The sequence below is a fragment of the Lissotriton helveticus genome, chromosome 3_1 (genome assembly GCF_964261635.1).
Source record: "Lissotriton helveticus chromosome 3_1, aLisHel1.1, whole genome shotgun sequence".
NCBI lineage: Eukaryota > Metazoa > Chordata > Amphibia > Caudata > Salamandridae > Lissotriton > Lissotriton helveticus.
The window spans coordinates 1782078222-1782105060 of record NC_136061.1 but is presented as its reverse complement, the minus strand read 5'-3'; the positions used below and the strand labels follow the sequence as shown (position 1 = coordinate 1782105060).

Here is a 26839-nt window from a genome sequence, read left to right as displayed (position 1 = left end):
ACACCAGAAACAGTCATGTATGTCTTCAAAGGTAGGTGTATTTCAATACATCAAGCCCATGGCACGTCCTGCCAGATCAGATTCCAACAGCTCACTAGTTGCTGTAACAGGATCCCAACAGACATTCTGAACTGTGCACATAGAAACATCAGTCAAAAGTTAAGAATTTATTGTCATTAGACAAACGAGCTGAGCGCGCCCGCTCAGCTCTTGCAGAACAGTATACATTGAAGACTGCAATCTATTACAACATCTTCCCCCATTTGATCTGAAACAGAAAAAAACGACCTATTACAAACGAGGAAGTACAGGTTATGTGAACACAAATTCATCAAACCTATTGGGAATTCTCCTAACACGAGAAACTACCAAACTCATACTTGTGCTCTCAGAGATGTGCCTTCACTGGTGCTCATGCACCTCTGGCCAACCTCCAAAGACAGGAAGGCAGGTTGAAGCCACTGCGCCCAATCAGCATTTTGGACCAGATCACTTCTTGTGCACATAATACCTACTTGATCCAGAGCAAGTTTCCCAGCTGCCTCTTGTTCCACCAACTCTTGCCCAGAATGAGTGCAGTACCTTTGCTGATTCTACCCACCAGCACAAGAGCGCAAAACTTGGACTCTTCTTTCCTTGTCTTAAGGGATTCTTGATTAACACTCAATCACCTGTTGTCACCTCTACGCCTGGTTGATTGTGTCCCTTATCAAACTTCATCTTCATCCCAGCCTGCTGCGAAGCAACCCTAGCAGCCACTACATCCATGGGAAGCATCACTTCACTACCTCTGTGCATTTTCTTACTTAACCACGTTAGACACAAGGGTGTGTGAACATTCCTGCCCCTCAGTAAGCATGAGCGCAAAATCCGCTCCGATCGCGGATTTTGCGGATTTTCGGTAAATTCGCGGTCCGCGAACTCTCGCGAATTTACCAAAAATCCGCAATCCGCGAGCGGCGGATTCCACGGTCAAAAGTTCAAAGCCTAATTTACGATGGCGCCGGCAAGCTGCCAGCGCCATCCTCAAATAGTTACTTAATTAGCTTCAACAGGAAGCTCTAATAGATAAGATACAGCAGGGGCTCGAGCGCCTGCTTTATTTTATCAGTTGGAGCTTCCTGTTGAAGCTAATTAAGTAACTTTTTCAGGATGGCGCTGGCAGCTTGCCGGCGCCATCGTAAATTATTTACGATGGGGAAAAACGGTGGTGTCTTCTTGAATAAATATGAAGGGCAGGGTTCATTCTGGCACGACGGTCCTGGCACAAAAAATAAACCTCAACAGGAAACACTTGCAGATATCAATAAAGCATGTGCCCTAGTTGAAGCTTAAATTCAGTGACTCATTCATCAGCCCAAAATCAATCGTGAGCGTTGTGGAGGCTGGGCAGGTGTGCCTTCTTCCCAAATATACCATCGAAAATCCGCTGTGATGCAGGCCAGAGGCATTTGCATCTTTGACTTTCACGAGCGCAATCCCCGTGCTGTTCCTGTGACCAGGAGCTTCTGTCTCTTAATCTGCCGCTCTGATCGGTCTCTGACCTTTTATACACACAAGAGGCATGTGCGCTCGCATGGAAGCCCCGTCCGTTTGTCCCCGCCCACACACTCGAGGAAGCCCCGCCCCCAAATCCGCCGATCCGTGAATTCGCAAATTCGTGAATCGTGGATCCGCAAAATCCGCCCATGCTTACCCCTCAGTAATGAGAAAGGAGTGACTCCAGTAGCACAATGAGGAGCGGTATTATAGCCCCAACCTCCTGGTCAACTAATGTAGCAACATCTAATTCTGCTGAGACAGTTCGCACCCCTTCTTTTATGAGCCTGTTGGCACTCTCAACAAGGTAATTGGAAGATAGCGCGTATAACGCGACCTCCAGGTGCTTAACATCCATTATCAGTGACAAGAAATTTAGGAGCCCCTGCCAGAACGAAGATGCATTCTAAAAATCTTAGTGTATCTGCTTGTGTATCAGGAGATTCCACAAAAGCATGAAACATCCACTTAGAAAGAAAACCAATGAGTAGAATAGTGTACCTTATGTTGCTGGGACCTGAGAAATCTAACCCCAATTTTTCCCATGCCCTCTCAGGAAACAGAGTGGGAAACAGTGGGGTACGCATACTTCTCCAATGCTTGTCAAATAAAGGATACTCAGGGCACTGACTGTCGAAAACAAGCCACCAATAATGCTGCTTGATATTCATGTATGTTTTGGTGCTGCCTAAATGCCCTTTCTGAGCCTGGGAAATTATAATGTTGCATAGCCTGGATGGTGGTACAGAAAGGTCTCCCCTAAGAAAAAAATCATTCTCCACAGACAACTCATCAGAGACCTAAGCGAATGACTTCAGATCACATTCCAAACTCCTTGCTTCAGGCCATATTTGCACCGTGTACTCAATTACCTTGCGCAGAGCAACATCCTCATCAGAGGTGCTAATCCAGACTTGCTCACCCGCTACAGACTTGTTCTCAGAGGCAGCATCATCAAATACAACACAATCAACATCATCGATAACAACGCCATCTTCATCCTCATCAAGTGCCATGCATGACAATCAGCGCAAAAGTTCTTTCCACCTAGAATATGGCTGATGATAAAGGTGTGCTCTTGCAACTTGAAGACTAGTCCTGTGAGCCTAGAGGACATGTTACCATGCACACAATTGATGAAGATATGCACCAAAGGTTTTTGGCCCGTGACCATCTCAAATTTTGTGCCCCAAATATACATCCTAAACTTGTGGACTGCCCAAACACATGTCAAGGCTTCATGTTCTATTGTGCTATATTGGCGCTTGTATGACTTAAGGGACCTGAAGACACAGGCAACAGTTTTGCTACCACCACAAACCTTCTGACTACGCACAGCACCCAGGCCATGGGCACTGGCATCCACAATAATCATTAAGTGCACCCCTCACAAAATGCACTCAGAACAGTCGCTGTAAAAATTACCTTTTGGTACTTTCAAAAGCTGTGGTCTACTCATCAGACCACACGAATCTCTGCCCTTTCCTAAGCAAAACCCTAAGCAGCTCCAACGACTGGGCATATCCAGGAATTAAGTGTGCATAATTTCTGCTAGCCCAATAAATGATCGAATCGCATCGCTATAGCTTCAATCAGAGACTCCTTGGTTTTACTACAATCACATAGAATAGTATGACCCAGATATTCAAACTCATTGGTTGCAAACTAGCATTTCTCCAATTTATTATATCTCTTTGTAATAGGATCGATAACACTTTCCTCAGGATCCTGTGAGGCTCCTCCAAATCCTAGGACATATATCAATATGCCATCCCGATACGTTTGACCACCAGCAATGTTCACGAATAGATTATCCATAGCTCAGCTGATAAAAAGATGCATGGGATCGCCTAGGATGTACACAACTGATATGAAGGGGTGTCTACACATACTTTTTACCATGCAGAATTCTATGTCCGCACAGATAAAGATAAAGACACTCTACTGAATGCGGGTATCTGAAGTGTGAAGTGACTAAAGAATCACAGCAGCATTCGGGCTCCACGTATACAGTCTAGAGACAAGGAAAGGCGAAGGCTTTTCAAGTTCGGGTCGTTGACTAAAGACACAATAACTGGACCCCTTTTTACCTCTAAACAAGGAGACAGCAGAAAATTCCAGGAAGATTGGATCGAGTAGGCTCCTAAGTCCATAGGAGTGTCCCAAGTCCATTGGGATACTAAAGAAATGTCGTACACTGAGAGACCCTTAAGTATCCAGGGCTCTCAGAAACAACTAAAGCGAAAAAGTACAAAGGACCAACACCAGCCATGGGTAGATCAAATGGAGCATAAAAATGCAGGTGCCCTCTTGGAATGGGGTACGGAGAATACAGATGCTGAACGGAAACCAAGTAAAAACATTGGTATTTCTAAATACTGGGCAAGATTTACCTATTGTAAAACAAAAAGGAGGAAATATTATCCAAACAATGAACAGCCTATACATGACTTAAACTCGTGAAAAAATTCAAAGTAATAAAAGAAAAAGAAACTTCCAAATACATAATAGATTCCCTAAAACAGAAAGGAAGGGCCCTCAAGGGAGCCCAACAAAAGTACACAAAAATCAAACAGAGGATGAAAAGCAACCAAGTCGGTCCCAGAGGATTGGGGGATCATTTATTAGATGATCTGTCATTAGATCTGGCAGAAGACACAGAAGACAGTAGGTAGTACCATACTGTCCAAAAAGTATTTATTGAATGGAAACAAACTAGAGTAGTAGATGAATAGGCCAGTAAATAAATTGCATTCTCCCAGAGGATCATTTAATTCAGACCATTGATACGGGTGCCTAGTGTATAAATCCAGAACACTTCTCTTTTTGTACGGTATTGATTGGCATCTCTGCCCCTCATAGTTTGAATTTTCCCACCTATGGTCTAGGAAAGATCTTTTTTCAGAATGGTTCAGGCTGGTCCAATGTTCTACCGGTGGTGCCCCCTGTCTCAAATTCTGAATCGCTGACTTATGTTTCCTAAGTCTTGTTCTCAGTTCACAGATGGATTCACCTACATATCTGAAAATGCATGGACATTTAATAAGGTAAATTACATGCAATATACTATAGTTTGTTATATCAAGTAGGCTAACATTTCTGCATCAGCATTGCAGAGTACTGGACATATCCGCGTTTTCACAGGCATGACAGGTACCACAGCTGTGATTTCCTCTGATTGGTTGTTGTCCTCTTGTGGATTTTGGCAAAAATCAGTATCCTTGGTGACCATTGCCCGATCTAGAGAGTTCCTCAGGTTACCGCTACGTTTGAACGCAATTAAGAGTTTTGGGGCCCAATGTAGGTCGCCAATTACCGGTATTTGTGATTTGACATGTAGGTAGGCTTAATTTACAGAATCTGTATATTTACCGATTCGGTAAATTTACAGATTCTGTAAAATACTGAATCGGTAAATTTACCGAATCGGTAAATACAGATGTAGGTGGCACTGAAAACAGTGCCACAGGCCATTACCGATTCGTTATTTACCATGTAATACTATTACATGGTAAATAACGAATTCCAGTGTACATGCACATCTGTGCAGGTACACCTGTGCCATGTGGCACACAGACATGTCCTAAGGGCATGTATGTGTGTCACATGGCACAGAAGCCAGAAACAGGGATGCAACAGGGTGTCAAAGTAACACCCTGTCCCCCTTGTAAAATCGGTAATTTTACCGATTCGGTAATTACCGAATCAGTATTTGCTATTGAATCCTATGGGCTTCAAGGCCCATAGGAATCAATGGCAAATACTGATTCGGTAATTACCGAATCGGTAATTACCGAATCTTACCAAGTCGGTATTTTTACAGATTTTTTTCCTACATAGCAATTACCGATTAGTAAATACCGAATCGGTAAAATTCGGTATTTACCATTCGGTAATTTGCTATTACCTACATCTAGCCCTTGGTATTTTACCCACAAATGGATCCATATTAAGGATTTACCATTGAGAGTTGATGATCTGTCTGATTTTGTGGTCTTCGTTTGAGTGTCATACCACGCAGGATAGTTTTTCATCTGTTTCTTTGATTCCGTATTGGAATATGGTTTCCCTGTTGTAATATTTGGCTCTTTTAAAGGACTCCTGGATCAAATGCCTCAGGTATCCTCTGGCTAGAAGTTTCTGCTTCACAGTCTCCTCATGCTACCCTGCTACTTACAGAGCGCAAGCCTTTATATATCCTTGTGATTGAATTTGACACTGCAAAAAACTGTTTTATTGCATTTGATGCTGCTAATATTGATCTTATCTTGCTAACAAGCCGCACTTCGGGAGGCACTCAAATGCCACCAAGCTGAAGCTGATTGGATCAGAGAATCCAATCCACTCAAAGAGGGGCGGAGTTAACAGGAGCTCTGGACCCTCCAAAGTCTGTTGGCAGCACGGCCGCACTATTATAGTCAGCCGCACCAACGATTTGCTATTCACAGAGCGCAAGCCTTTATATACCCTTGTGACTGAATTTGACGCTGCAAAAACCGTTTGTTGAATTTGATGGTGCTAATATTGATTTTATCTTACAATTACAGCCACACATCCGGGTGGCCCTCAAACACCACCAAGCTAACGTTGATTGGATCAGAGGATCCAATCCACTCACAGAGGGGTGGAGTTAACACGAGCTCCAGAATCTCTAAAGTCTAGCGGCATCGCGGACGCACTACGGACGTGGCCCTGGTGCACCGAAAGCAAGCTCATCTGCGCCCATCCGCACCCGAACATGGCCAGGGGCCAGACATTATGCCAAAAAGATAAACTATACATCTCACAAACTGAAAATGCTTTCCCCATTAGGAAAGCTGCCAGAACCCTGGATTAAACATACACTTAAGACATTAGGACGATTTAAGCAGACCCTGAGATGAACAAATCCACACAGAACCTAGCCCAACTTCCTACTGCTCCCCAAAAGGCAATCTCTACCCTTATAAGTCAAAAAAACAACAATCTTATTATTATCCACCTCAACTCTCGCTCCTTGGCTAAACATCAGTTGGAAATATTTCATTTACTGAATACAGATGGCCCAGACATATTGCTTGTGACAGAGACATGGCTCATGGATGATTCCATGCCTGACATGCTAGTGGCACTACCAGGAAATTACCATCTCCGGAATGCCAATTGATCTACCTGGAAAAAAGGTGGGGGTGTGGCAGCCGTTGTAAAAAACATTTTCCTTTCACTTCTCCAACATCGCTACATCTCGCATCAATCAGCAGCATCACCTTTGAACTGGTCTTCTCCAATGCCTCGCTGGTGTGTGTACTACTCTATAGACCACCAAAGCCTAGGCAGGAATTTCCAAAAGGCCTAGCAGATTTCATGTCCTAACTATCTATTGACCGTGCTAAAAATGTACTCATTGGTGACATGAACTACTGGGAACATTAGGAAACTTGGTGTGAAGACTCCAAGGATATGACCAAATGCTATATAGTTTCAACTTCGAATCTCACATAAAGGAGTCCACACAATGGACACATGATGGACCAAGCTTGGTCCATTAACCTCAGTATATCCATTTCCATCTATCTCTGTGCATGGTCTGACCACCACTTAATAAAGTTCACCCTTGGTAAAATCACACTACCTAAACCTATCTTACTCCCAAAGATCATGACTAGAAATTGGAAAAGAATAAACACAATTTCCCTCTACAACACATTAGCATTTAACTTACCCTCCATGACAGAGGAAAATAGGAGGAAGAAATATCACAATGGCAAAGAAAGGCCAGTGATGTACACAAGCCCTTTAAAAAAATCTGATCTTCCCGCCAGCATGAGGCGTTAAAATGTTTCTCCGAAAAGTTAAAGACCGCTAAACTATAAACGTGACAAGAGGAACGGAAATGGCGACGGTCTTACTCGACAGAAAACAAAGAACTCTTCATACAATGTATGAAAGATTATAAAAAAGCTATCCTTCAAGCCAAAGTAACTTTCTTTTCAAACAAAGTGTTAGACTCCAACAATAAAACTAAAGACATATTCAAATTAGTGGGAGATTTATCTGCCGTAGACCAAGTAGCATCGCCGATCATGCCAACCCATGAATAATGTGATAACTTAAATCACTTCTTCATAGATAAAATAAAGAAACAACAGTACAGGCTATTATTCCCCCAAGCAAATCAGACACTAAAGGAAAGAGTAATCACACAGACCTCCTCAGGAAAGAGTAATCACACTTCCATTTCTATTTTCCCTACATCAGCAAAGAACAACTAGCAGAATTATTAACAAAAAAAATACAGCTTCCCCAAAGATGCATGCCCCTCCAAATACAAACAAATCATCTTTTCATCCTTCCCAGTGTTTCTCTCCATTTTAAACTCTTCTCTCAAGCAAGGACGTTTCCCAACCATTCAAAGAAGCTGTGATAATCCCGCTACAAAAAACATATGGAGAGGACCCACAGATACTAAATAATTATAGACCTATCTCCCTCCTCCCATATCCAGCAAACATTTTAGAAGCACATGTAGCAAATCACCTTTGTTCTTGCCTAGAAGAGACTAATTACCTCGACCCCCACCAGGCAGGGTTTGCCCATCCCACTCTAATGTATCAGTCATTCTTTCAGTGGTAGACGATATGAGGCATGGGACTGATGGAGGCAGTACTTAAACACTGGTCCTCCTGGATATATCTGCAGCATTTCACACTGTGGATCATAGCATTCTGATGGACTGCATTGCCAATGCTGGCCTAAAAGGCTCAGCCCTACAATGGATGAAATCCTTCCTGAAAAACCAAATCCAGTATGTCCGTCTCAGATAGGCACAGTGACGTCCTCCTGCATCCTCCAACTTAGGAAAATCAGAAGATGTTTTTTCAATGGAGGCAAGTATCCATATCATCATTGCACTGATCCTGTCAAGAATCGTCTACGCAAACGCCTTTTATTTGGGGCTCTCAGAAATTCTAAACTATAGACTCCAATTGGTGCAAAACTAAGCAGCTAGAATTATTTTCCAACAACCGTGACACTGTCACATCAAACCATTAATGAAGAAGCTACACTGGCTTCCAGTGACCCAAGGTACCATATTCAAAACAGGCTGTATTATATTCAAAGCCCTCCACAACAAATGCCCTAAGTTCATTACCACCAAAATCCAAAAATACTCTCCGAGACACAACAAATAAACCTTTTCACGATCCCAAGTTTCAAATGAAAGAGACTGGGAGGGCTTTGCTTCTTTGTTCGAGGTCCTCAGGCCTGTAAGTCAATGCCTACTGTATTTCGACTACCAGACAACTACATGAGTTTAGAACAATGCAGAAAACTTGTAGATAAAAAAGACCTAACAGGGGGACCTTCTTAAGAACATCACCTAACAAACAATAGCCCCACATAGTAATTGGTACCCCTAATATTTACATATGGGTTTGTGTGCATACTGAATAGCACCCACTGTAACAGTGCTTGTTCCCTGGGGAACTGAATCAATTAATCACAGCAGCACAGGTGCACCACAACATTTGGCATTTGATTTACAATTTCAATAAGTCACGGAGAATGAAGTTCCTCGATTTGATTTCTTTATTTAAAAAAAGGGTGAAGCACCATACAGCCAACGTGTTTCGTCCCAAAGAAGGGCTTCTTCAGGGCTTCTGCTAATAAAGGGAGACTTCGAGTGAAGAAGGAAGATGAAGCTCTAAAGGAGTAGCACCGCAAAAAACAAGAAAGACTTGGCTCATCAGATAGAGGTCAAGAATTCCAAAAATATCTAGTCAATGTATCCGCTGTCTTTCAAGAATATTGTGTGGTATCTGTTAATCCAGAGGTTTAAGTACAACTGCATGTGGTATTAGGTCTATCTGTTATCCATAATAGATGTATAGTCCAACAGCGCGTAGTCAAAGGTTAAGAAATATAGGTTTGATGCCGGAGGATGCATCGCGGTCACCACTGGGAAAATACTGGATGTTGCCGATCGGATTTATCAGATACCGATTGGGGCATCAAACCTATATTACTTAACCTTTGACTACTTAGCAGTGCCCATCACTCCTTCTCCCTTAAGCCCAGGATGGCCCTGCATTGCCCTGTCTTGTGACTCCACTACCCAGCAGATGCAACAATGAAAAGTAAAAGGATAATAACTTTATTTTATTATCATTTTACTTTTCACTGTTGCCTCTTCTGGGTAGCAGCAGTGTGACGACTCAGCCGCCCCTGCTTTCACACCCTCCCGTTTTCAATTTGGAAAGGGTCACAAAAGTCGGCTTTTGTACAAAGTAAAAAAAAACTTTTGTGCTCAGAAAACAAAGTGATTTTGCAAATCTGAAAATTTGTGACTGCAATTGAGGCCCTAAATTCCTTTTAGAAGAATTGCTCCTACATTTTGGTTAGGTTCAACAGGCATCTGCAGATTATTGACTTTGCACCATATACAATACCAATATGGGCCATTAAATGTGTGCAGCTTTTTGTTAGGAGCAAGATATATGTCTGCATTGAGGCTGCCACATTCTGCACTATTGACAGCCTCTTTAGAAAAAGATGACCTCTGCAAATAGTTTATTCTCTTGGTCCAGATGTGCCGACAAAAACGAATTGGCTGATGATTCTAAGTGCCCTCTTGCTTGCATGTCAATACAAGTTGTTGAAATATTAGGCCTCTTGGTAGTCTTGCTTGGATGCCTTTACACACTCTTTCCCGCTCACTGTATGTTGATTGGGGCAGGGATGTTTATGTGTTGTATCATGTATGTTGATAGGCCTCATAGCACATGCAAATGTATAGTGCTAAACCATTCTTTATAATGGGTTGCCTCTGTTGTAAGTAGCTCCTCTGTCGCTATGGGACAGCCTCTACTCATGCAGTCCCTGTGCTACCCTACTCCTACACTTCCTGTCCAGTCCAGGGAGTCCAGAGACCTGGCTGTAGATCTGGGTGGTTTCTATGCTGTAGAGTTTCAGTGTCCTCACAACATCTTCTCCGTTCTTAAGGAAAGACAACACATTTCCAACATGCCACCAAGGCAGAATCAGGACAGGAACAGTTGTAGATTTTTTAAAACACGGACATAAGATACATTTAGATAATATGGATATAAATGAAACTCATATACATAGTCAACCGTTGTTCAACAATCAATGACCCCACATTGCAGCTCTCCAGGGCTTACACTGGACACCCATGCTCAAGCTAACGGTCTCTGTACTGGATGTGGAGTTTCTCCTCTAAAACAGTAGCTATCTAAGTGTGCACCTGGAGATAAAGCAAAGTCCAGAACGCTTGTACGTTTATCATGCAACATCCCTTTTATTATGAAACATAGTATTGATGAGCTATTGGAGAACATTCTGTAATTATTTACACATACAATATAATTTCTTTGAGATTGAATTTCCTTTCAGTTACTACGTAAATTGTAAATAAAATGTTATTGGGGATGGTAGGAAGAGGGTGTCAGGTCCCATCTCAAATGTTGCATTTGGAAATAGCAGGCATGTTCCGCACAGTGGTTTGTAGACACAGTGCCATATTTATATCAGAGATATACAGTCATTAGTTAAATTCGAGGCACATAAGGTGACGAAACATGCTTTATTAAATATTAAGACAAATTGGCTTAATTAAAAGAAGATAAAAATATTAAGACAATGCTTCATAGAAATGTTTTTCTTCACTTTAAATGTCTCCCATTTAAAAATATTACTGTCTTTTTCAGTTATAAATATGGCGCAGGGTCTACTGGCCACTGGGAGCAGGAGGCCTTCTGTTTGTAAATGCAACACTTAAAAATGGGAGAAAATTCAAATGAAGAGTTAACTTAATCATAAAGTTAACTCTTCATTTTGATATTCTCTGATTTAAAAGAATGCAGAAACATCATTTTGTTCTCAGCTCCAATATGGAGCTGACAAAGACTTTTATTTAAGAGTTGCATCCTCAGTGCTTAGTCCTTCAACTATGTGACCCAACCTGGGTGGTAAATCTGACTGAGCACTGCCCATGATCAGGCCCTGCTATATGGAGCCTGATGATATTAATGTAAAATAAACACAACGTTCTCTTAACTTTAAAAGGAAATGTGATCCTGTGCTTTTTAAAAAATGAACTCAAGGCTAGCAAGCTACTCTGAATGTGTCTGCCACTTTCTGCTAGCTCCTGATCGACTCGTTGGAGACACTTGCTTAGGACCCTACTGTCAACGTCTTGGTAACGCAGACATTGATGTTACACCCAACATGCTATGGAAGACCTGTCCTTGTTCTAGGCTGGTGCACGACACAATATAGTTACTAATATGGACTTGGGCAACAACACACAATATAAACCATGTAGTATGTACGTATTAGACAACTGTCATGAACATAAAATATCTTGTGGGGCTTGGCCAGTAGACTGAGTAGTAGCTAAGTAGATGTGGCATTATAAACAACTCTATACCTTACTATATATAGATGCCTTGAGGTACAGTGCTATTCGATATTGTGGAGTCTTTATAATTGCAGGCCGAGATCTTGAAGCTCAGTATTGTGACATACAACCAGTCGTGACTGCTCACACGAGTCAGTAGTGGGGCAGGGAGGGCAAGATGGGGAAAAGGGGGAGGGGGACTTAAAAAAAGAAAATGACGTCCCTGTCGGACGGCTGCCTGGCTGTCCGCCGCCTCTCTTCCATTTTCTTCCTGGCTTCTGTTGGAACAGGAAGCAGGATAGGCTTCCCTAAGCCAACCATAAATTAGTCTGAGCACCGTGGTTCGGGGCCCAGATGGGGAATGGAAGCCAGGGCATTTTCTCCAACCAGGCTCCAATGCAGCCAGGGTGGAGAACATGCAAAGTGTGCATGAATGTTTAGCCGGCCCGCCACCACTCCTCCACCCTGTGCATCCCAACAAAACTACCAGAGCCTGGAAAAATAAAATGATAGTAACATCGCCGTATCATTTTATTTTTCCTATTTTGCCATGCTGATAGGCAATGGGTGATGCTCCTCTGCCTTAGCAGAAGAGCCACCCCTGCATACAACCTCAACAGGCTTATCAGCACAGGTGAACTGCAGTATAGGAAGTATCAGTAGGCCAGCAGAAGGTGATTCCATGATGAAAGGCATTGTGCGCCGACAGCATTTCCTTTGTTTACAGTTGGGAAAGACAGTATGCCATTGAAGCAGTGTGCATGCGTCATAGATTGCTGCCCTGACTTTTCCAGATGCTCATCTGTCAGAGTGATGGAGCAAGGTTGCACACGTAAAGTGACTTGCTTGTATTCAGCCCTCTCGAAAATAATATTAATGTACTAATTAACATGTTTTGCCATATTAATATTGCATTACACAACATTTAGGTATCTAGGGGAAGCTTGTCAAAGTGCTTTTACTAACTATAATCCGCTTTCATTAAAATGGCTGCTGCTAAGCGGGATTTTCTACTGCGCATGCGTCTGTCACACTCAAGTGACATGACGTGTTACTTCGCTTGGTGGGAAACTTTTGCTTCTGCGCACTAGAACTAAGATGGCTGTTATGTGTCCTAACGTGCAAGAAGCCTGCATCGCTGCTTTGCTAAGCTGTTCGTTTTGCCTAACCTTTAATGAAATAGTTTAAAATAAAATAATGGGAATAGAGTAGAAAGAAGTGGTATACAGTGCATTCATTTTATTCTGTGTCTCTAAAACTGTTTCTTTTCTATTCTTGCATGTATCGTATTTGGGCCTAAATGTACCTCTGAACTCCATCTTGGATAGACTGTGCCTGTGCGAAAGAAATCCCATGCCACTGAAGCTGAGGCATTAAAGCAGTGCCAACTCTGACATGGATTGGAAAAACTATGAGAAGAGTAAACTCCTCACCCTGCTAGAGGAAGTTGAATTGAATACATTTTTAAATGTCTTATTGTTTCATTCACCACCTGGCGGAATAAAAAGTACATGGGAAGATAAAGTGATGGGAGGGAACATTTAAATACATGATTGACAGGTTACCTCATATTAATATGGTGTGATGACTACTCCTCGCCTTTTGTCCAATAAAATTGTGAGATTTCACACATTTGCAACATTTGGGGGTGGTACACTGACCTGGAAAATAATATAACTAGGGTAGGCTTAGCTAGTTAGATTGTCCGACTTGTCCGAAGAGCGGACCTGTCACTGACCCAATGCACTCAATATGTGATCGAGAGCAGAAGTGCTGGCGGAGCACTCTGTCAGAAGATTCGATAACCCAATCGGGGTTCTGGAGAGGAGTTCGAAGACCCAGTCGGGGTTCGGCTGTTAGCTGCAGAGAGGGTTGTGATGCTGGCGTTACACTTTAGCTGTGGGTGCCGGTCTTAGCCTGTGGTGGTTCTGTCCTGATCCAATTTGGTCCGTAACCTGTCCTGATTCTGATCCGCACCTGTTCTTTACTGCTGGCACCTGCACTTTGGGATTCTTATCCTTTGACTCAGCCCATGGCCAGGGTTGGTCACCACACCATTCTAGGTAACTATAAAGTGTGGGTTTGTCATTGTACTGTTTCTCCTTTCTCTACCCACCCTTCGTCTAAATGCTTAATGATATTTTTCTTTCAAAATTATTGCGTATATTGTTTTTAATCTTCATTATTCTAAAAGAATAGGAAATTATTGATTTCATGGTTTCTAACATTTAAAGGTTTACTTAGATAAAATAACTTAAACCTTTGCCGAGTTTGTGGTTATATATGAAATGCTAAATGTTATGATAATGTCCTATCCTTTAGGACTATAGGTATCGGTGGCTTGGATTGGTAAGACAAATGGTATAGATCCTGAATGATAAAATCAAAATTGATTCAGTGTAGGCTTACCTGTTTAAAGTGTATATAGTTTATGGGCCCAGGTGAGTATGGTAAACTGAGCAGGTGAGCCCGCACTCTATCAAGAGCATACTCCATTGCTCAGGCCCAGTCACATATTAATCAAGAAGCCGCCATCGTGTGCTTTATGTTTCTGCTTTTGCATGTTGTTTTGTGCCTCAACCTTTGCACACCATCCTGTCAGTCCTCCTTACTCATCAATCATACTCAATGTTGACAGCTACCACCATTCAAAGAATGCCTTAGGGTCTGGTCATGTTTATGTGTTACCAGCCCATGCATGTGCTCATTGTCATCCTCATAATAACTAATTGAAGAGTTCTCCAGTAGTATGTTCACCTTTCGATACAAATCTGTAGTTTGCAGTTTCTGAGGAACTGGACATTAGCCGGCAAATGGACAAGCAAAACTTCTCAGGTCACAGGAGAGTGCAGTAAAGCGTTACTCTCTTTTTGTCTGAACCCTCAGCCTGCATCCTGCTGGGTATATCACAGCAGGGAGCTGGCAAACTATTGTACCAGATTTACGTCCCAACATATAGAATAAGAGTATTTAAGACAGCTATTGGCATTACCACAGTCTAAGAAATGCTGATCAGGTGAAGACTAGCAGGAGTATTAAAATGTAAAAACAACGACAAAAAAAATGTAAATAAAGTGCAAACATTTTTATTTCAAGGAAACCGAATTACAAGAAATGTGGTATCCTAAGTATCACTCTTTACAAATGAGACGTATTTTCAGCAGAGTGTGAGAAAGGATGACAGAATAGGAGGGTCAGACAGACCTACTAGGCTGTGAATAAAACAGAAGTAGCCAAACAGCCACAGCTAATGGCCTATTAGATGCATTATAGTGTCCAGAAGATCAGACGCTGAATCTGTAAAATTCCATAAAGTGTCTTCATGTTCTCTGGGAGATGTCCTTCTTGATGCAGGGCTATTTTAGATAATCGTGACATTGAGGGTCTCATCCACAGGAAACGTCTCAGATACACCAAAGGGAATAACAAATTCTTTGTCTTTAAATAGCTTCATTTCTGGCTCCAAATCACCTGCCACATCAGGAACCGAGACCTCTTTGGGGCTAAAATGAGATACAATCAAATTAAAAACAATATGTCTGAGACCACCAAACGGGAATAAACAATCAAGGTAAAAGGAAATTGGAAATTAACATCGAAGTCAGGAAGTTAAAGTTCACACAGAATAAAGAGACAACTGATGGACATCAGGAAGCCGAGTCCATCATTTAAGTGGGACACACATCAATTTAACAACAAAAAGGTAATCCCACCAAGGAAGTGGGAGTTAACCCACATAAACCAAACCTGAGGTGGGACCCAAAACTGAAGCAAGAGACAACCGAAGTGAACAAGAGCGAGTTGAGCCTGCTGCCGAAGTAAGAGCCATCCCAGTCATTAAAGGAAAGCTGACTTTCCTACTGAATGTAAGAGTGTCCCCAAGTAATCATCAGTGAGTTTCCCACTGAAGCGAGAGACATCCGGTGTAAGCAACAAAGACATTAAGTCCCTTACTAAAGTGAGAGACACCATTGCGTTGAACCCACTACATAAGTGAGTGTTACTCCATGTAAACTATAAGGAGTTGAGTCCAGCACCTAAAAGGGATTCAATCAAAGTAATGACGTTGGTGGCAGACTATTCAAAAAACTAGACGATTCAAGTCAAGAAGGCAACTTACAACACCAAGGGTCAGAAATGAGATAGGCAAGCAAAGCAAGCAACAGGGGCAAGTGACCTGGTGGGCCTGGGAGGAGAAGGAATGAATGCTTGTAGCAGGAACCTGGCCACAGCCGGGATTCAGTGATGGCTTTGGGTCCTGTTTTTGGAGGCGATCGTAACAGCAGATGCATGCGTCACTGGCAAACGTAAGCACCCCACTACAAAAAGCACGTATCGCTAGCAGGTACATAACAACGTCAATAACATTCATACCAATCACTAGCAGAAGTGTACACTACTAGCAGGTACATATCACAGTGAATGCATGTATCACTAGCGGATGTACGACATTACAACGCATGCTTTTACATCGCATGCTTTTACAACGCGAGTTTTACAACGCATACCATTACAACGCATAGCGCTTTGGGGTGCTGGATAGTGAATAGTTTAATTTACTATTCCAACTCCAGTCCCCGTGGACACTAGGGAAGGTGTTGGACAGTAAATTAAACTTATTCCCTATCCTAGATCGCCCCCCAGCGCAATGCGTTGTAATGGTTTGCGTTGTAAAAGCTGCGATGTAAAAGCATTGCGTGGTAAAAGTTGCGTTGTAAGTGATGTTTCCCATCACTAGCAAACCATATGTTTTACTAGCAGAAGCACGTTTTACTAGCAGAAGCATTCATTAACAACAGAAGTATGTATTATCAGAAGCACGTGGCATTCAGTATGCTGAATGTCTCCTCATCTCCTGATGGAAGCGTTAGTCTAAGGGTAATGTGGGGTCTTTGAACTGTGACGTCACTCAGAGGGAGCATGATGATGAAGTGAAGAGGAACAGGGTTGGTGTATGAGTAATTTACAGTTACTGACAGTGTCCATAAACAAAATGAAGGGCAGTGAAGAGGTGCTGTAGAGCATAGGCTAACCCTGTTCCGACACAGAACCACGCACAAACTGTAGAGTCCAATCGAGCTGGGCTCTATAGTTTGTGTAAAGTTACTGACAGTGTGACATCACTCAGAAGGTGCACTGCAAATGAATACTATTTTGCACAGTTCATTGTTTTAAATTTAAACTTATGTTTGTAGGCACAAGCTAGGAAAACTCATTTTTGGGGGACTTACTGCCTTTCAGACACCGCCTCTCTCCCTGGTCCACCGCAGCTTGTGCTGTTTGTTGTGGAGGGAGCCTGGTAGCGTGGCAGCAGAGTGAAACACACTCACTTCCGGGGGCCATTTTGGAGGAGGTGACGGTCTAGTGGCTACACTAGGACCCTCATCAACCTCCTATTTAAAGCTCACACGATGCCTCCGCGCAGCGGACGCGAGCAGCGGGCGCACCGACAGCGCGCCGAAGGTGCGCCTAAGGTAAGCCCGTCTGTGCCCGTCCATGCCGCGGCCGGGCCAAGGGCCTTATATGCTGCGTATTTACCCTCGAATCAAGTCCTGACCAGGGATTATATACTTTCCTTGAATAAAGGACCAACTCTGTGCCATGAGGCCCTGAAGCCTGAAAAATGGGAAGGCTCAGTTAGCTGCAGGCATTGTAAAGTAACTCTCGCCTCTGAGCCTGCCCTAAATGGGAAGACGGGGCCCAATGTTATCCGAGGAGGACTCATTAATGTAAGGTCTATGTGCAAAAATGCACTACACGTTTTTGACCTCATTACAGAGGCCGACCTGGATTGGCTTCTGCTCACAGAGACTTGGCTAAAAGCCTGGTGTAACCCCGATATAGCAATAGCTCTTCTGAGAGGCTACTTAATTCAAAGATTAGACAGGCAGGAGCAAAGCGGGGGAGGGCTTGCAATTATTTATCGGGACACCATGAAGTGCACCATTCAGGCAATGCCAGACATAAAAGGGGCAGAAAGCATAGCCTTTTTTCTGCAGATTCATGACTCTTTTGCCTTTTCAGGAGCCCTGATATATCGCCCACCTGGGCAGACTAAAGAGTTCTTGGAGAATATCAGGGAAGCAATTAGCGATCTTACCCTCAGATTTTCCAACTTTACCCTGTTAGGGGATCTTAACCTCCATTTAGACTCTCCAAGTGACCCAGAGGTGACTCGCTTTATGGATATAATCAATGTTCTTGGATTAACTTTGTTGACTCAGGACCCTACACATATAGCGGGTCATATGCTTGATTGCATCTGCTCCAACCTTGACACTCTTAAGGTCAAATCCCCTTGGTTCCAAACTTGGTCAGACCATAAATTCATCCCATTCGACTTTGCAGTCAAAGGTGATGTTTTAAGGAAAGGTGCTGGCAAAGTAGTCGGCCGGGTCAAACCAGGATGGAAAAAGATACTTGCCAATCCTGATCTTCCAGAGAATGTAAAACAGAGTAAACCCATCTTGACTGGCCACACCTCAACAGATAACAACCGCTTCTGTGATTGGATCACCACACTTAGGGGCCGATTATGATGGCGGACGGACCTGAGTCCATCTGCCACCATAGAGTAGGAGGGACCGTCCGCCGGGGCAGCGGCGGTCCCTCTGTGCAGATTAGGATGTGACCGCCAGGGTGGCGGTCATATCCTCTATCTTTAACATTGCGGCGGGTGCAGCTATAAGCTGCACCCGCCGCAATGTTAAAAATGCATGCACGGCATTTGCGTGCACAAAGCGGCAGGCACCCCATAGGTACCCCCCATGTTCACCCCCCTTCACCCAGGGGGCCCGCAACGGGCCCCCGAAGTGAAGGTCCGTATGCTTTTCCACGGCGGAAAAGCCGCCGTGGAAAAGCATACTTTCTACTCCATCCTAATATGACTGGCGGTGTCTGATAGACACCGCCAGCCATGTTAAAGCTTTTCCGCCGCGGTCGGAAGGCGACCGCGGCGGAAAAGCGGCGGACAGATTGCAAGACCCACCAGCCATCCTAATTTGGCGGTGGGTCTTTCAAGCCTCCGCGGCGGTTTTCCCGCATCCTCCGGGCTGGCGGTGGCTTCCGCCGGCCCGGAGGATGCGGGAAATCCGCAATCGTAATAGGCCCCTTAGTGGGCAAATGGACCCTATAAGCCCAGCGAACTCACATGAAATCAAAAAAAGAATATCTGCTCCGTGGTTATCACTCGCCTTAAAAGAAGAATTAGGCGAAGTTAGAACGTTGGAACGGAGGTGGCGCCAAAATTATGAGAGCACTGACCAAAACATCTATAAAACAGCTCAGAGGCTGTATCATGCCTCCATTAAACTGGCCAAAAATAATATTATTTGGAGGCCCTATCCTCCGCTAATAATAGGCAGAAGGAGATCTTTAGGATCGTAAACAGTTTCAGTAATCCCAGATCGCTTTCGCAGGAAATTCCACCCTCCCTGACCCTCTGTAATTGCATCGCTAATTACTTTGAGCAAAAAATCTTAGACATTACCAAAGATTTTCCCCAATCGGTGCCTCTCCCCATGGAAGAGCTGACTGGGGAGAACTCCGAGACCGTCTGTTTTAAAACGTTCTTACCATCAGCTTAGAAGAGTCCCGCCTTGCCATTTTATCAAGCAGGTCTGGATCTCCTATTGATCCCTGCCCCCCGATGTTTCTACGAGCCTTAGTGGACGAGGTAAATCCCATTATCAATGCGATTATTAATTCAGCACTGTCCTCCGCTGTAATCCCTATAGAGTGGAAACTGGCAGCCATAAAGCCCTTACAGAAAAAAACACTAGCTGACCCTACAACCGTCTCGAACCTACGCCCCATCTCATTACTTCCAGTATTGACTAAATGGACGGAAGCGTTCGTAAATAAACAGCTCACCAAGTTCTTAGAGGACAATGATATTCTGCATTCCAACCAGACAGGCTTTAGGGCTAAGCACTCGACAGAATCTGCCCTCCTGTTTACGGCTGAGACCCTGCGGGCTGCCATCGACCAGTGGAAGAAAGCCGTTCTGATTCTACTAGATTTATTGGCGCCTTTTGATTCAGTCTCGCACCCTATATTAATCAACCGCCTAGTAAAATCTGGTTTAGGGGGAGCAATGCTGGCGTGGCTTAAGAATTTTCTCAGTCAAAGGCACCAAGTCACCGTACTGGGAGAGTTTCGCTCTGAGGAGAAGGTTATAATGACTGGGGAGCCGCAGGACTCTAGCCTGAGCCCGGTACTTTTTAACTTATACATGGTCCCCCTGATCGAACTAATCTCATCTTTTCAGATCAGCACAATATCATATGCTGACGATACTCAGCTCATCCTAGTACTGGATAGAGAGTCATCTGGAGCGGAGGAAAATCTTAAAAACTGTCTGGCCGCCACATTCGACTGGAGGAGGAGTAACCATCTCAAATGCAATTCCGGTAAAACCGAAATTCTGCCTTTTTGTTATCAAAATCTGTTCTCTCCAAAGCAGTGGTGGCCGGAAGATACTGAAGCCCCCCCAAACACTATCCCCACCGCCCGTAACCTGGGCATTAAGTTTGATGACTCTCTGTCATTTAAACTACAGGCGGTGACTGTGGCTGGTACCTGTTTTAACATTATCAGAGGCCTCAGAAAATTCTTTGACTTTCTCCCCCTGACAGCAAGGCAAACGGTGGTGGTTGCACTTATAACATCAAGATTGGATTACTACAACAGCCTGTATGCGGGAGTAAATAAATCTGTACTCCACATGTTGCAGATGGTCCAACATGCAGCCGCCCGCCTTGTCCTTGGTTGGCCGAGGAAGTCATCCGCCGCGGCCACACTCAATGCCCTCCATTGGCTGCCAATACATAAGCGTATTTTGTTTAAAATACTGGTCATTAAGTTTAGGGCTTTCCATCTACAAGGACCTAAGTATCTGTCAAATGGCTTTAGGCGCTACTTACCAGTTCAGAGCCTTAGGTCATCAAATCAGAATTTATTGCGGATCCCAAGCTTTAGGCTTGCCACCAAGGGAGGAAAATCCCTCGCTGTATTGGGATCCAGGGCATGGAATAAGCTCCCACTGCAGCTCCGTCAAATCCCCTCAGAGAGCCAGTTTAGGAAAGCCTTGAAAACTTGGATTTTCAGACTTACTGATACCACCAGTAAAGCCTTGGTGTAAATGTGCAGGATCTCCCAATAACCCAACAGTCAGCCGGCCTCACTCCAACTGGCAACGGTACCAACGCCAAGATGCTCCCTGGAGTGATAGTCGCGCTATATTACATTACATTACATTACATTACACTGCATCAGAAGAGGGCTGGTGGATGAGCAATGTGCAAGTACTCACACAGTGAGTGGCCAACATGTGGACCGCATCACTCAGAGGAGAGAGCAGTGAAGACTGCATGCATCAGAAGAGGATTATTTAAGAGTTAGGTGCAGAAACTGACAGAGTAACCTCCTACAGAGAGAGTGGAAGGCGGTAGTGCTTCAACAAAGGCTACTGTGTGAGTAATATTAAGGTAATCTAGAGTGGACCTGCTCACTCAGATGTGGCAAAAGGGTGGTCTGCCTCAGAGGATGGATATTTCTTTTAATGAGGTGCCAGTACTGATGCTGTGGCCTCACTCAGAGGGAGGAGAAGAGTGTTCTGCTTTAGAAGAGTTAGCATAAGAGTGATATGCAGGTACTGACAGTGTTATATCACTCAGAGCAAACAGAAGCATACACATCTACAGATGAGGATTGTTAGAAGAGTAATGTGGGCAGTAGGGTGATCTGCATCATAATACAGAGTATGAGTAAAGTGTATGTGCTCACAGTGTGATGTGACTCACAGCAGACAGTGTTTGGATGGCATCAGAAGATGTTTAGTGCATGAGTAATATAGCGATACTCACAGTGTGGCCTACCTCTTAGGAGCACAAGAGTCCACTGCTTCAGAAGATATTTTCTGTTAGACTTGGCCCTTTCTGCAGGGTTATCTCCAAACTTTTTGCCTTCACTCCTCCACTTTTGCTGAATTTGTTTTTGTTGGTCGTAGGACTCGGTGCACTTCACCACTGCTAACCAATGTTAAAGTGTATGTACTCCCTCCTTAAAACATAATAAAATTGACTTACTCTTACTGTGTTTGTGCCCTTGGAAGGTTGCTGAACTATTTGGCCGATACTGCTGGGCTGTCTGCTGTGTTTTCGGACTACCGCTCGCGGAACCCGCTTCGCGGGTCCCGCTTTGTGGAGGAGGGCTGCTGCTGGAAATAACTGCTGTCACTGAGGAGCCTAGGGGCAGGGCAGGGCTGCGAGCGTGAGTGCGGGGACTCCATCTCCCAGGAGTCCCTGCTTGGCCAATTTGAACCACCTGGCCTGCTCTCCCTGCTAGCCCGGCCCCCTGCACACAGGTCTTTAAAAAACTCTCTTTGGCTGCTGACCGGCGGGACTCTTACTGCGTTTGTGCCCTTGGAAGGTTGCTGAACTATTTGGCCGATACTGCTGGACTGTCTGCTGTGTTTTCGGACTACCGCTTCGCGGGTCCCGCTTTGTGGAGGAGGGCTGCTGCTGGAAATAACTGCTGTCACTGGGGAGCCTAGGGGCAGGGCAGGGCTGTGAGCGTGAGTGCGGGGACTCCATCTCCCAGGAGTCCCTGCTTGGCCAATTTGAACCACCTGGCCCGCTCTCCCTGCAAGCCCCGCCCCCTGCACACAGGTCTTTAAAAAACTCTCTTTGGCTGCTGACCGGCGGGACTCTTACTGCGTTTGTGCCCTTGGAAGGTTGCTGAACTATTTGGCCGATACTGCTGGGCTGTCTGCTGTGTTTTTGGACTACCGCTCGCGGAACCCGCTTCGCGGGTCCCGCTTCGCGGGTCCCGCTTCGTGGAGGAGGGCTGCTGCTGGAAATAACTGCTGTCACTGGGGAGCCTAGGGGCAGGGCAGGGCTGAGAGCGTGAGTGCTGGGACTCCATCTCCCAGAGTCCCTGCTTGGCCAATTTGAACCACCTGGCCCGCTCTCCCTGCTATCCCCGCCCCCTGTGCGGTCCTTACCCAATAAGAACTGGACTTACACCCGCTGCGCGGGAGAAGCCCGGGACAAGGGCGGGACCGTCTGTGGCCGTCCGTGGTCGGACTAGGTTGGGTTGGGCCATCCCCTTTGATCTGGTCTATCAATTAACTTATTGTACCCCCATCTATCGTTACTGGTATAAATCATGCCTTTACGCTCTGGTAAAGAACGATCCGTTCAGTTGCAGACATCTAAGGGGGTGGTTTCGGGCCCCTTGGACGCCTTCATCACCAGGGCAACAGGTATATTGGAAAAAGAGATAGCTATGGCTGAAAAACGGCTTTCAATTGATTTAGTCATTGGGAAACGCTCCTCGCTGGGCAAAATTGCTACAATACTTAGCCCAGATGCACCGGTACCGAGTGCTAGCCCTTTTCGGGTTGTTGCACCGGTGGACGTGCATCGAGAGGCGGAGGGTGAGGTTTCGTCTCTGATCTCCTCTGGCAGTGAGATCAACCCTGGTAATTTACAAGTCAGTGGGGCTGAGGGTAGTGTGCTCCTGGCTAGTCAATCCCAGCCGGACTCTTCCTCGGACTAGGACTTTACGAGAAACCTATCTCATAAGAGGAAGAGACGCAAGGGCCGTCAGAGGGGAGGTGTAACTAAGATTTCAAAAACCAATGGCATATCTCACCTAACCACCACTCCCGAAATGATCCCAACTGCACCCCCTGCCTTGGTCTTAGATGATCCCCCGTATCCCCCAAAGCATCTCTTTGGGCTTTCAGATCCTTGTCCTACGTGTTATAGTAGCGACGATGGCTTGTTGGGTAAAATGGAAGCTTTATTTAAAACTCTTTTACTGCCCGTTTTGGAAAGAACAAGATTGATGACCGCAAAAATGGATGCACTTGAGAATCTTGTCAACACCAACACTGGTCTCTTAAAAAAACTAGTTTATCCTCAAAGTGCTATGGTGAATTCCATTCCCCCTAGTAATTCTAATTTACAGGGAGTAGTGCCCGCGGGAAAGTTTTCTTCCATAGCACCCACCAAGCCAGCATCCATAAGTCCCGCTTCAAACAAACCCGTGGGGACGAGGGTAGGGGGTCGAATCGCGAACAGCATAAACCCACCCTCATTGGCCAAAACTACACAGGTCTTAAAGAAGGCTAGCTCTAAACCCAATCCCCTGGGTCAGCCAAGTACCCCGAAGTCCACTGCGGCTATGCAGGCCCAAGCCCTTGCGAGGGGTGATTCTATCTTACCTATACAGCCCAAAAGAGTTAATGGAGTACGGGGGAGCAGATCCTCCAATCTTCCCATTCCCTCCCTAAAGGTAAAAAACCGGGGTCCCCCGAGTATAGACCTTCCTGTTGAAGCCACCCCATATACGATCGTCCTAACAGGAGTTGCACCCCTTAGGAAGGACCAACTGAACACTTTGGGGATCTCAAAAACAAAGTTGTATTTTGGTTAAATAAACATCGTCCTCTCCCCCTTCCTCATCCACAGACATACTGAACGTGCGAAGAGTTGATTGGGTGGGTCACTGTACTAAAGATTTAGAAGGGGATTGTATTATCATATCCTTCAAGGACCCTTGGGTGGTGGACTTCATACGTAGGGAAGCTAGGTTTGGTAGTCTGGGTGACGTGCAGACATTGGGCCTTGGGTATTTTTTGCCCCGTCGATCTTGTGAGCTCCCCCCCAATTGCATGATCCCAAGAAGATCCATTAGGAGATATCATGCAGATAGAATCCCCCCCACTCCGTATCTTCCCACTTTGTTCAATCGCTTTGAATCCCTTTCCGGCCTAGAGGGTATCGATTGACTTGATTCTGCTACTGGATGCAGGAATGATCCCAGCAACTATGTAGGTGGGCGAGAAGTAGACTGCACTATGGCATCGAGTCCGGGGGGAGGCACCTCGGAGATAGAGAATAGGACAACCCCAACATATAACATGGATGCTAATTTGGAGGGGGGCCCGCACCTTTCTAAGTGTGAGAACTTGGGAGTGGCCCATTGTGTTCAGAACGCCATGACGCCACCTAGTCTAGAGGCGTCGCTAAAAATAGTTTCATGGAATATAGCGGGGTTAAAGGGGCGTTTGGGCTCAGAGGATTGGGTAGAGTTCATCGACCCCTATGACATCCTATTGTTCCAAGAGAGCTGGGCACTTGGTCCAATCCATAGGGTAGGGTTTCTGAACTTTTTTAAACCAGCAGTGAAGGGACACAGAGGCAGAGCCTCAGGGGGCCTAGTTATCTGGGTCAAACAGACTACTGGCTATCGGCCAGTGGAAATTGTTGTGGATAACCTGGACATGCTGGGAATTAGGAGAGCGTAGTCTTATCATATTAAATATACTTGATTCATACCTTGAGTGGATTGGGAGAGATAAGTTTCTTATTTTAGCGGGTGACCTCAACTGTACTTTTGAACCCCTGCTCAGTGCGGGGGAGGACCTGGGGTTGGAGGACGACACCGTGTGGAATATCCCGATGTTGTCCCTGAATAATATCAAAAGGGGTACTGAGGCAGCATTACATTGGGCGGGATTGTGCCTGGACTGGGGTCTGAGAGCTGCCAATGGTCGTACGGCCTCTGATAAATCCGGCAAACCCACCTTTGACAACGGGGTTAGTAAAAGTAGAATAGATTATGTTCTCTTAAAAATAGAATATTGGTCATTTCTGGACGACATGGAAGTCATGGTTCGCCCCGAAAGTGATCATAACCCCCTGTCACTTAGTCTAAGACTTCCTGGTGTCCCCGGCAGGCCTACCTCTGATGTATATATAACAGGTGACGGCATCCTGACCAACGACAGAAGAAGGCTTAAATGGACAAGGGTTGTAGAGAATCCCTCCCTCCTAGATGGCATAACTGAGGTAGTATCATCGACTCTGGGTGAAATCTTGAAGGTATCGCCTGCTGTGGCAGCTTTAGATCGGATCTGCGACCTACACGAACAGTGCTTTGACAAACTTAAGGCCCTCTTAACCCTCCCATTAACACGAGGCAAGGTGAGGGCACAGGGTTGTCAAGGAAAATGGTATAATAAGTATTGTAGGGTCGCGCATAGTGACTTAATCAAAGCTGTTAAATCTAGGATTATTACCGACATAAAAGAGGCACGTCTAAGGTATAAAAAAGTTCAGTGGGAGATGAAAAAAGAGTGGGATGAACGCCACTGGCTAGATCTCCTAGAGGCTTGTAGTTCCTCCAATCAGGCCAAATTCTGGGAACTAGTGAACTGGGGTAGGAACCCCGATTCACAAATTCCTGCTAACCATGTGCCTGTGGAAGCATGGGTCGAATTCTATTCCAGCCAGTTTTTGGAACCTGACTTAGAATCTAACACCGGACAAGCCACGTGGGAAAGCCCCCCCCCACACTCATAACCAAGTGTTAATGTTTACGGCCCTAGATACCGAGTCAGGAATTCGCCTGATCCAGCGTGGGAAAGCGCCAGGGATGGATTCCATCCCGGCCGATTTATTTAAAATCAATCTCCAACTCTGGGTCCCTTACATAACATCAGTAGCGAATGCTATCTCTAAGGGGGCACGGATTCTAGCTTCTTGGAAGGGGGCAGAAATTCTTCCCATTTTTAAGAAAGGGGACCGATCGGTCCCGGGTAATTATCGCCCCATTAGCTTAATAGACTCCCTTCAAAAAATCATCGCTAGGATGGTCCTAGCTAGGGTCCAGGGCTGGATGGAGATGCAAAGCATTCTCTCTCCCATGCAGGCCGGCTTCAGATCAGGCACCAGCACCATCGACCAAGTATTCAGATTTATTCTGATATACTGGAAGGTGGTGCTGTTAGGCGGCGGATCCATCTATGCCGCCTTCGTAGATCTGAAGTCGGCCTTCGACCGTGTGCCTAGGGCTAAACTGTGGGCTGTCCTAAAAAATCTGAGACTG

At 45.0% G+C, this 26839-nt stretch overlaps 1 protein-coding gene across 2 annotated transcripts in view; it reads right to left on the bottom strand.

Moving 5' to 3' along the window:
- Positions 1-15002: 15002 nt before the first annotated feature.
- Positions 15003-26839, bottom strand: part of LOC144825144 (pancreatic secretory granule membrane major glycoprotein GP2-like) — a 218887-nt gene continuing 207050 nt past the window's right edge. For both annotated transcript variants that reach the window (XM_078684012.1, XM_078684013.1), the window contains exon 6: positions 15003-15441. In XM_078684012.1, the coding sequence (XP_078540138.1) occupies positions 15300-15441 (142 nt within the window). In that variant the 3' untranslated portion in view covers positions 15003-15299. The remainder of the gene's footprint in view (positions 15442-26839) is intronic.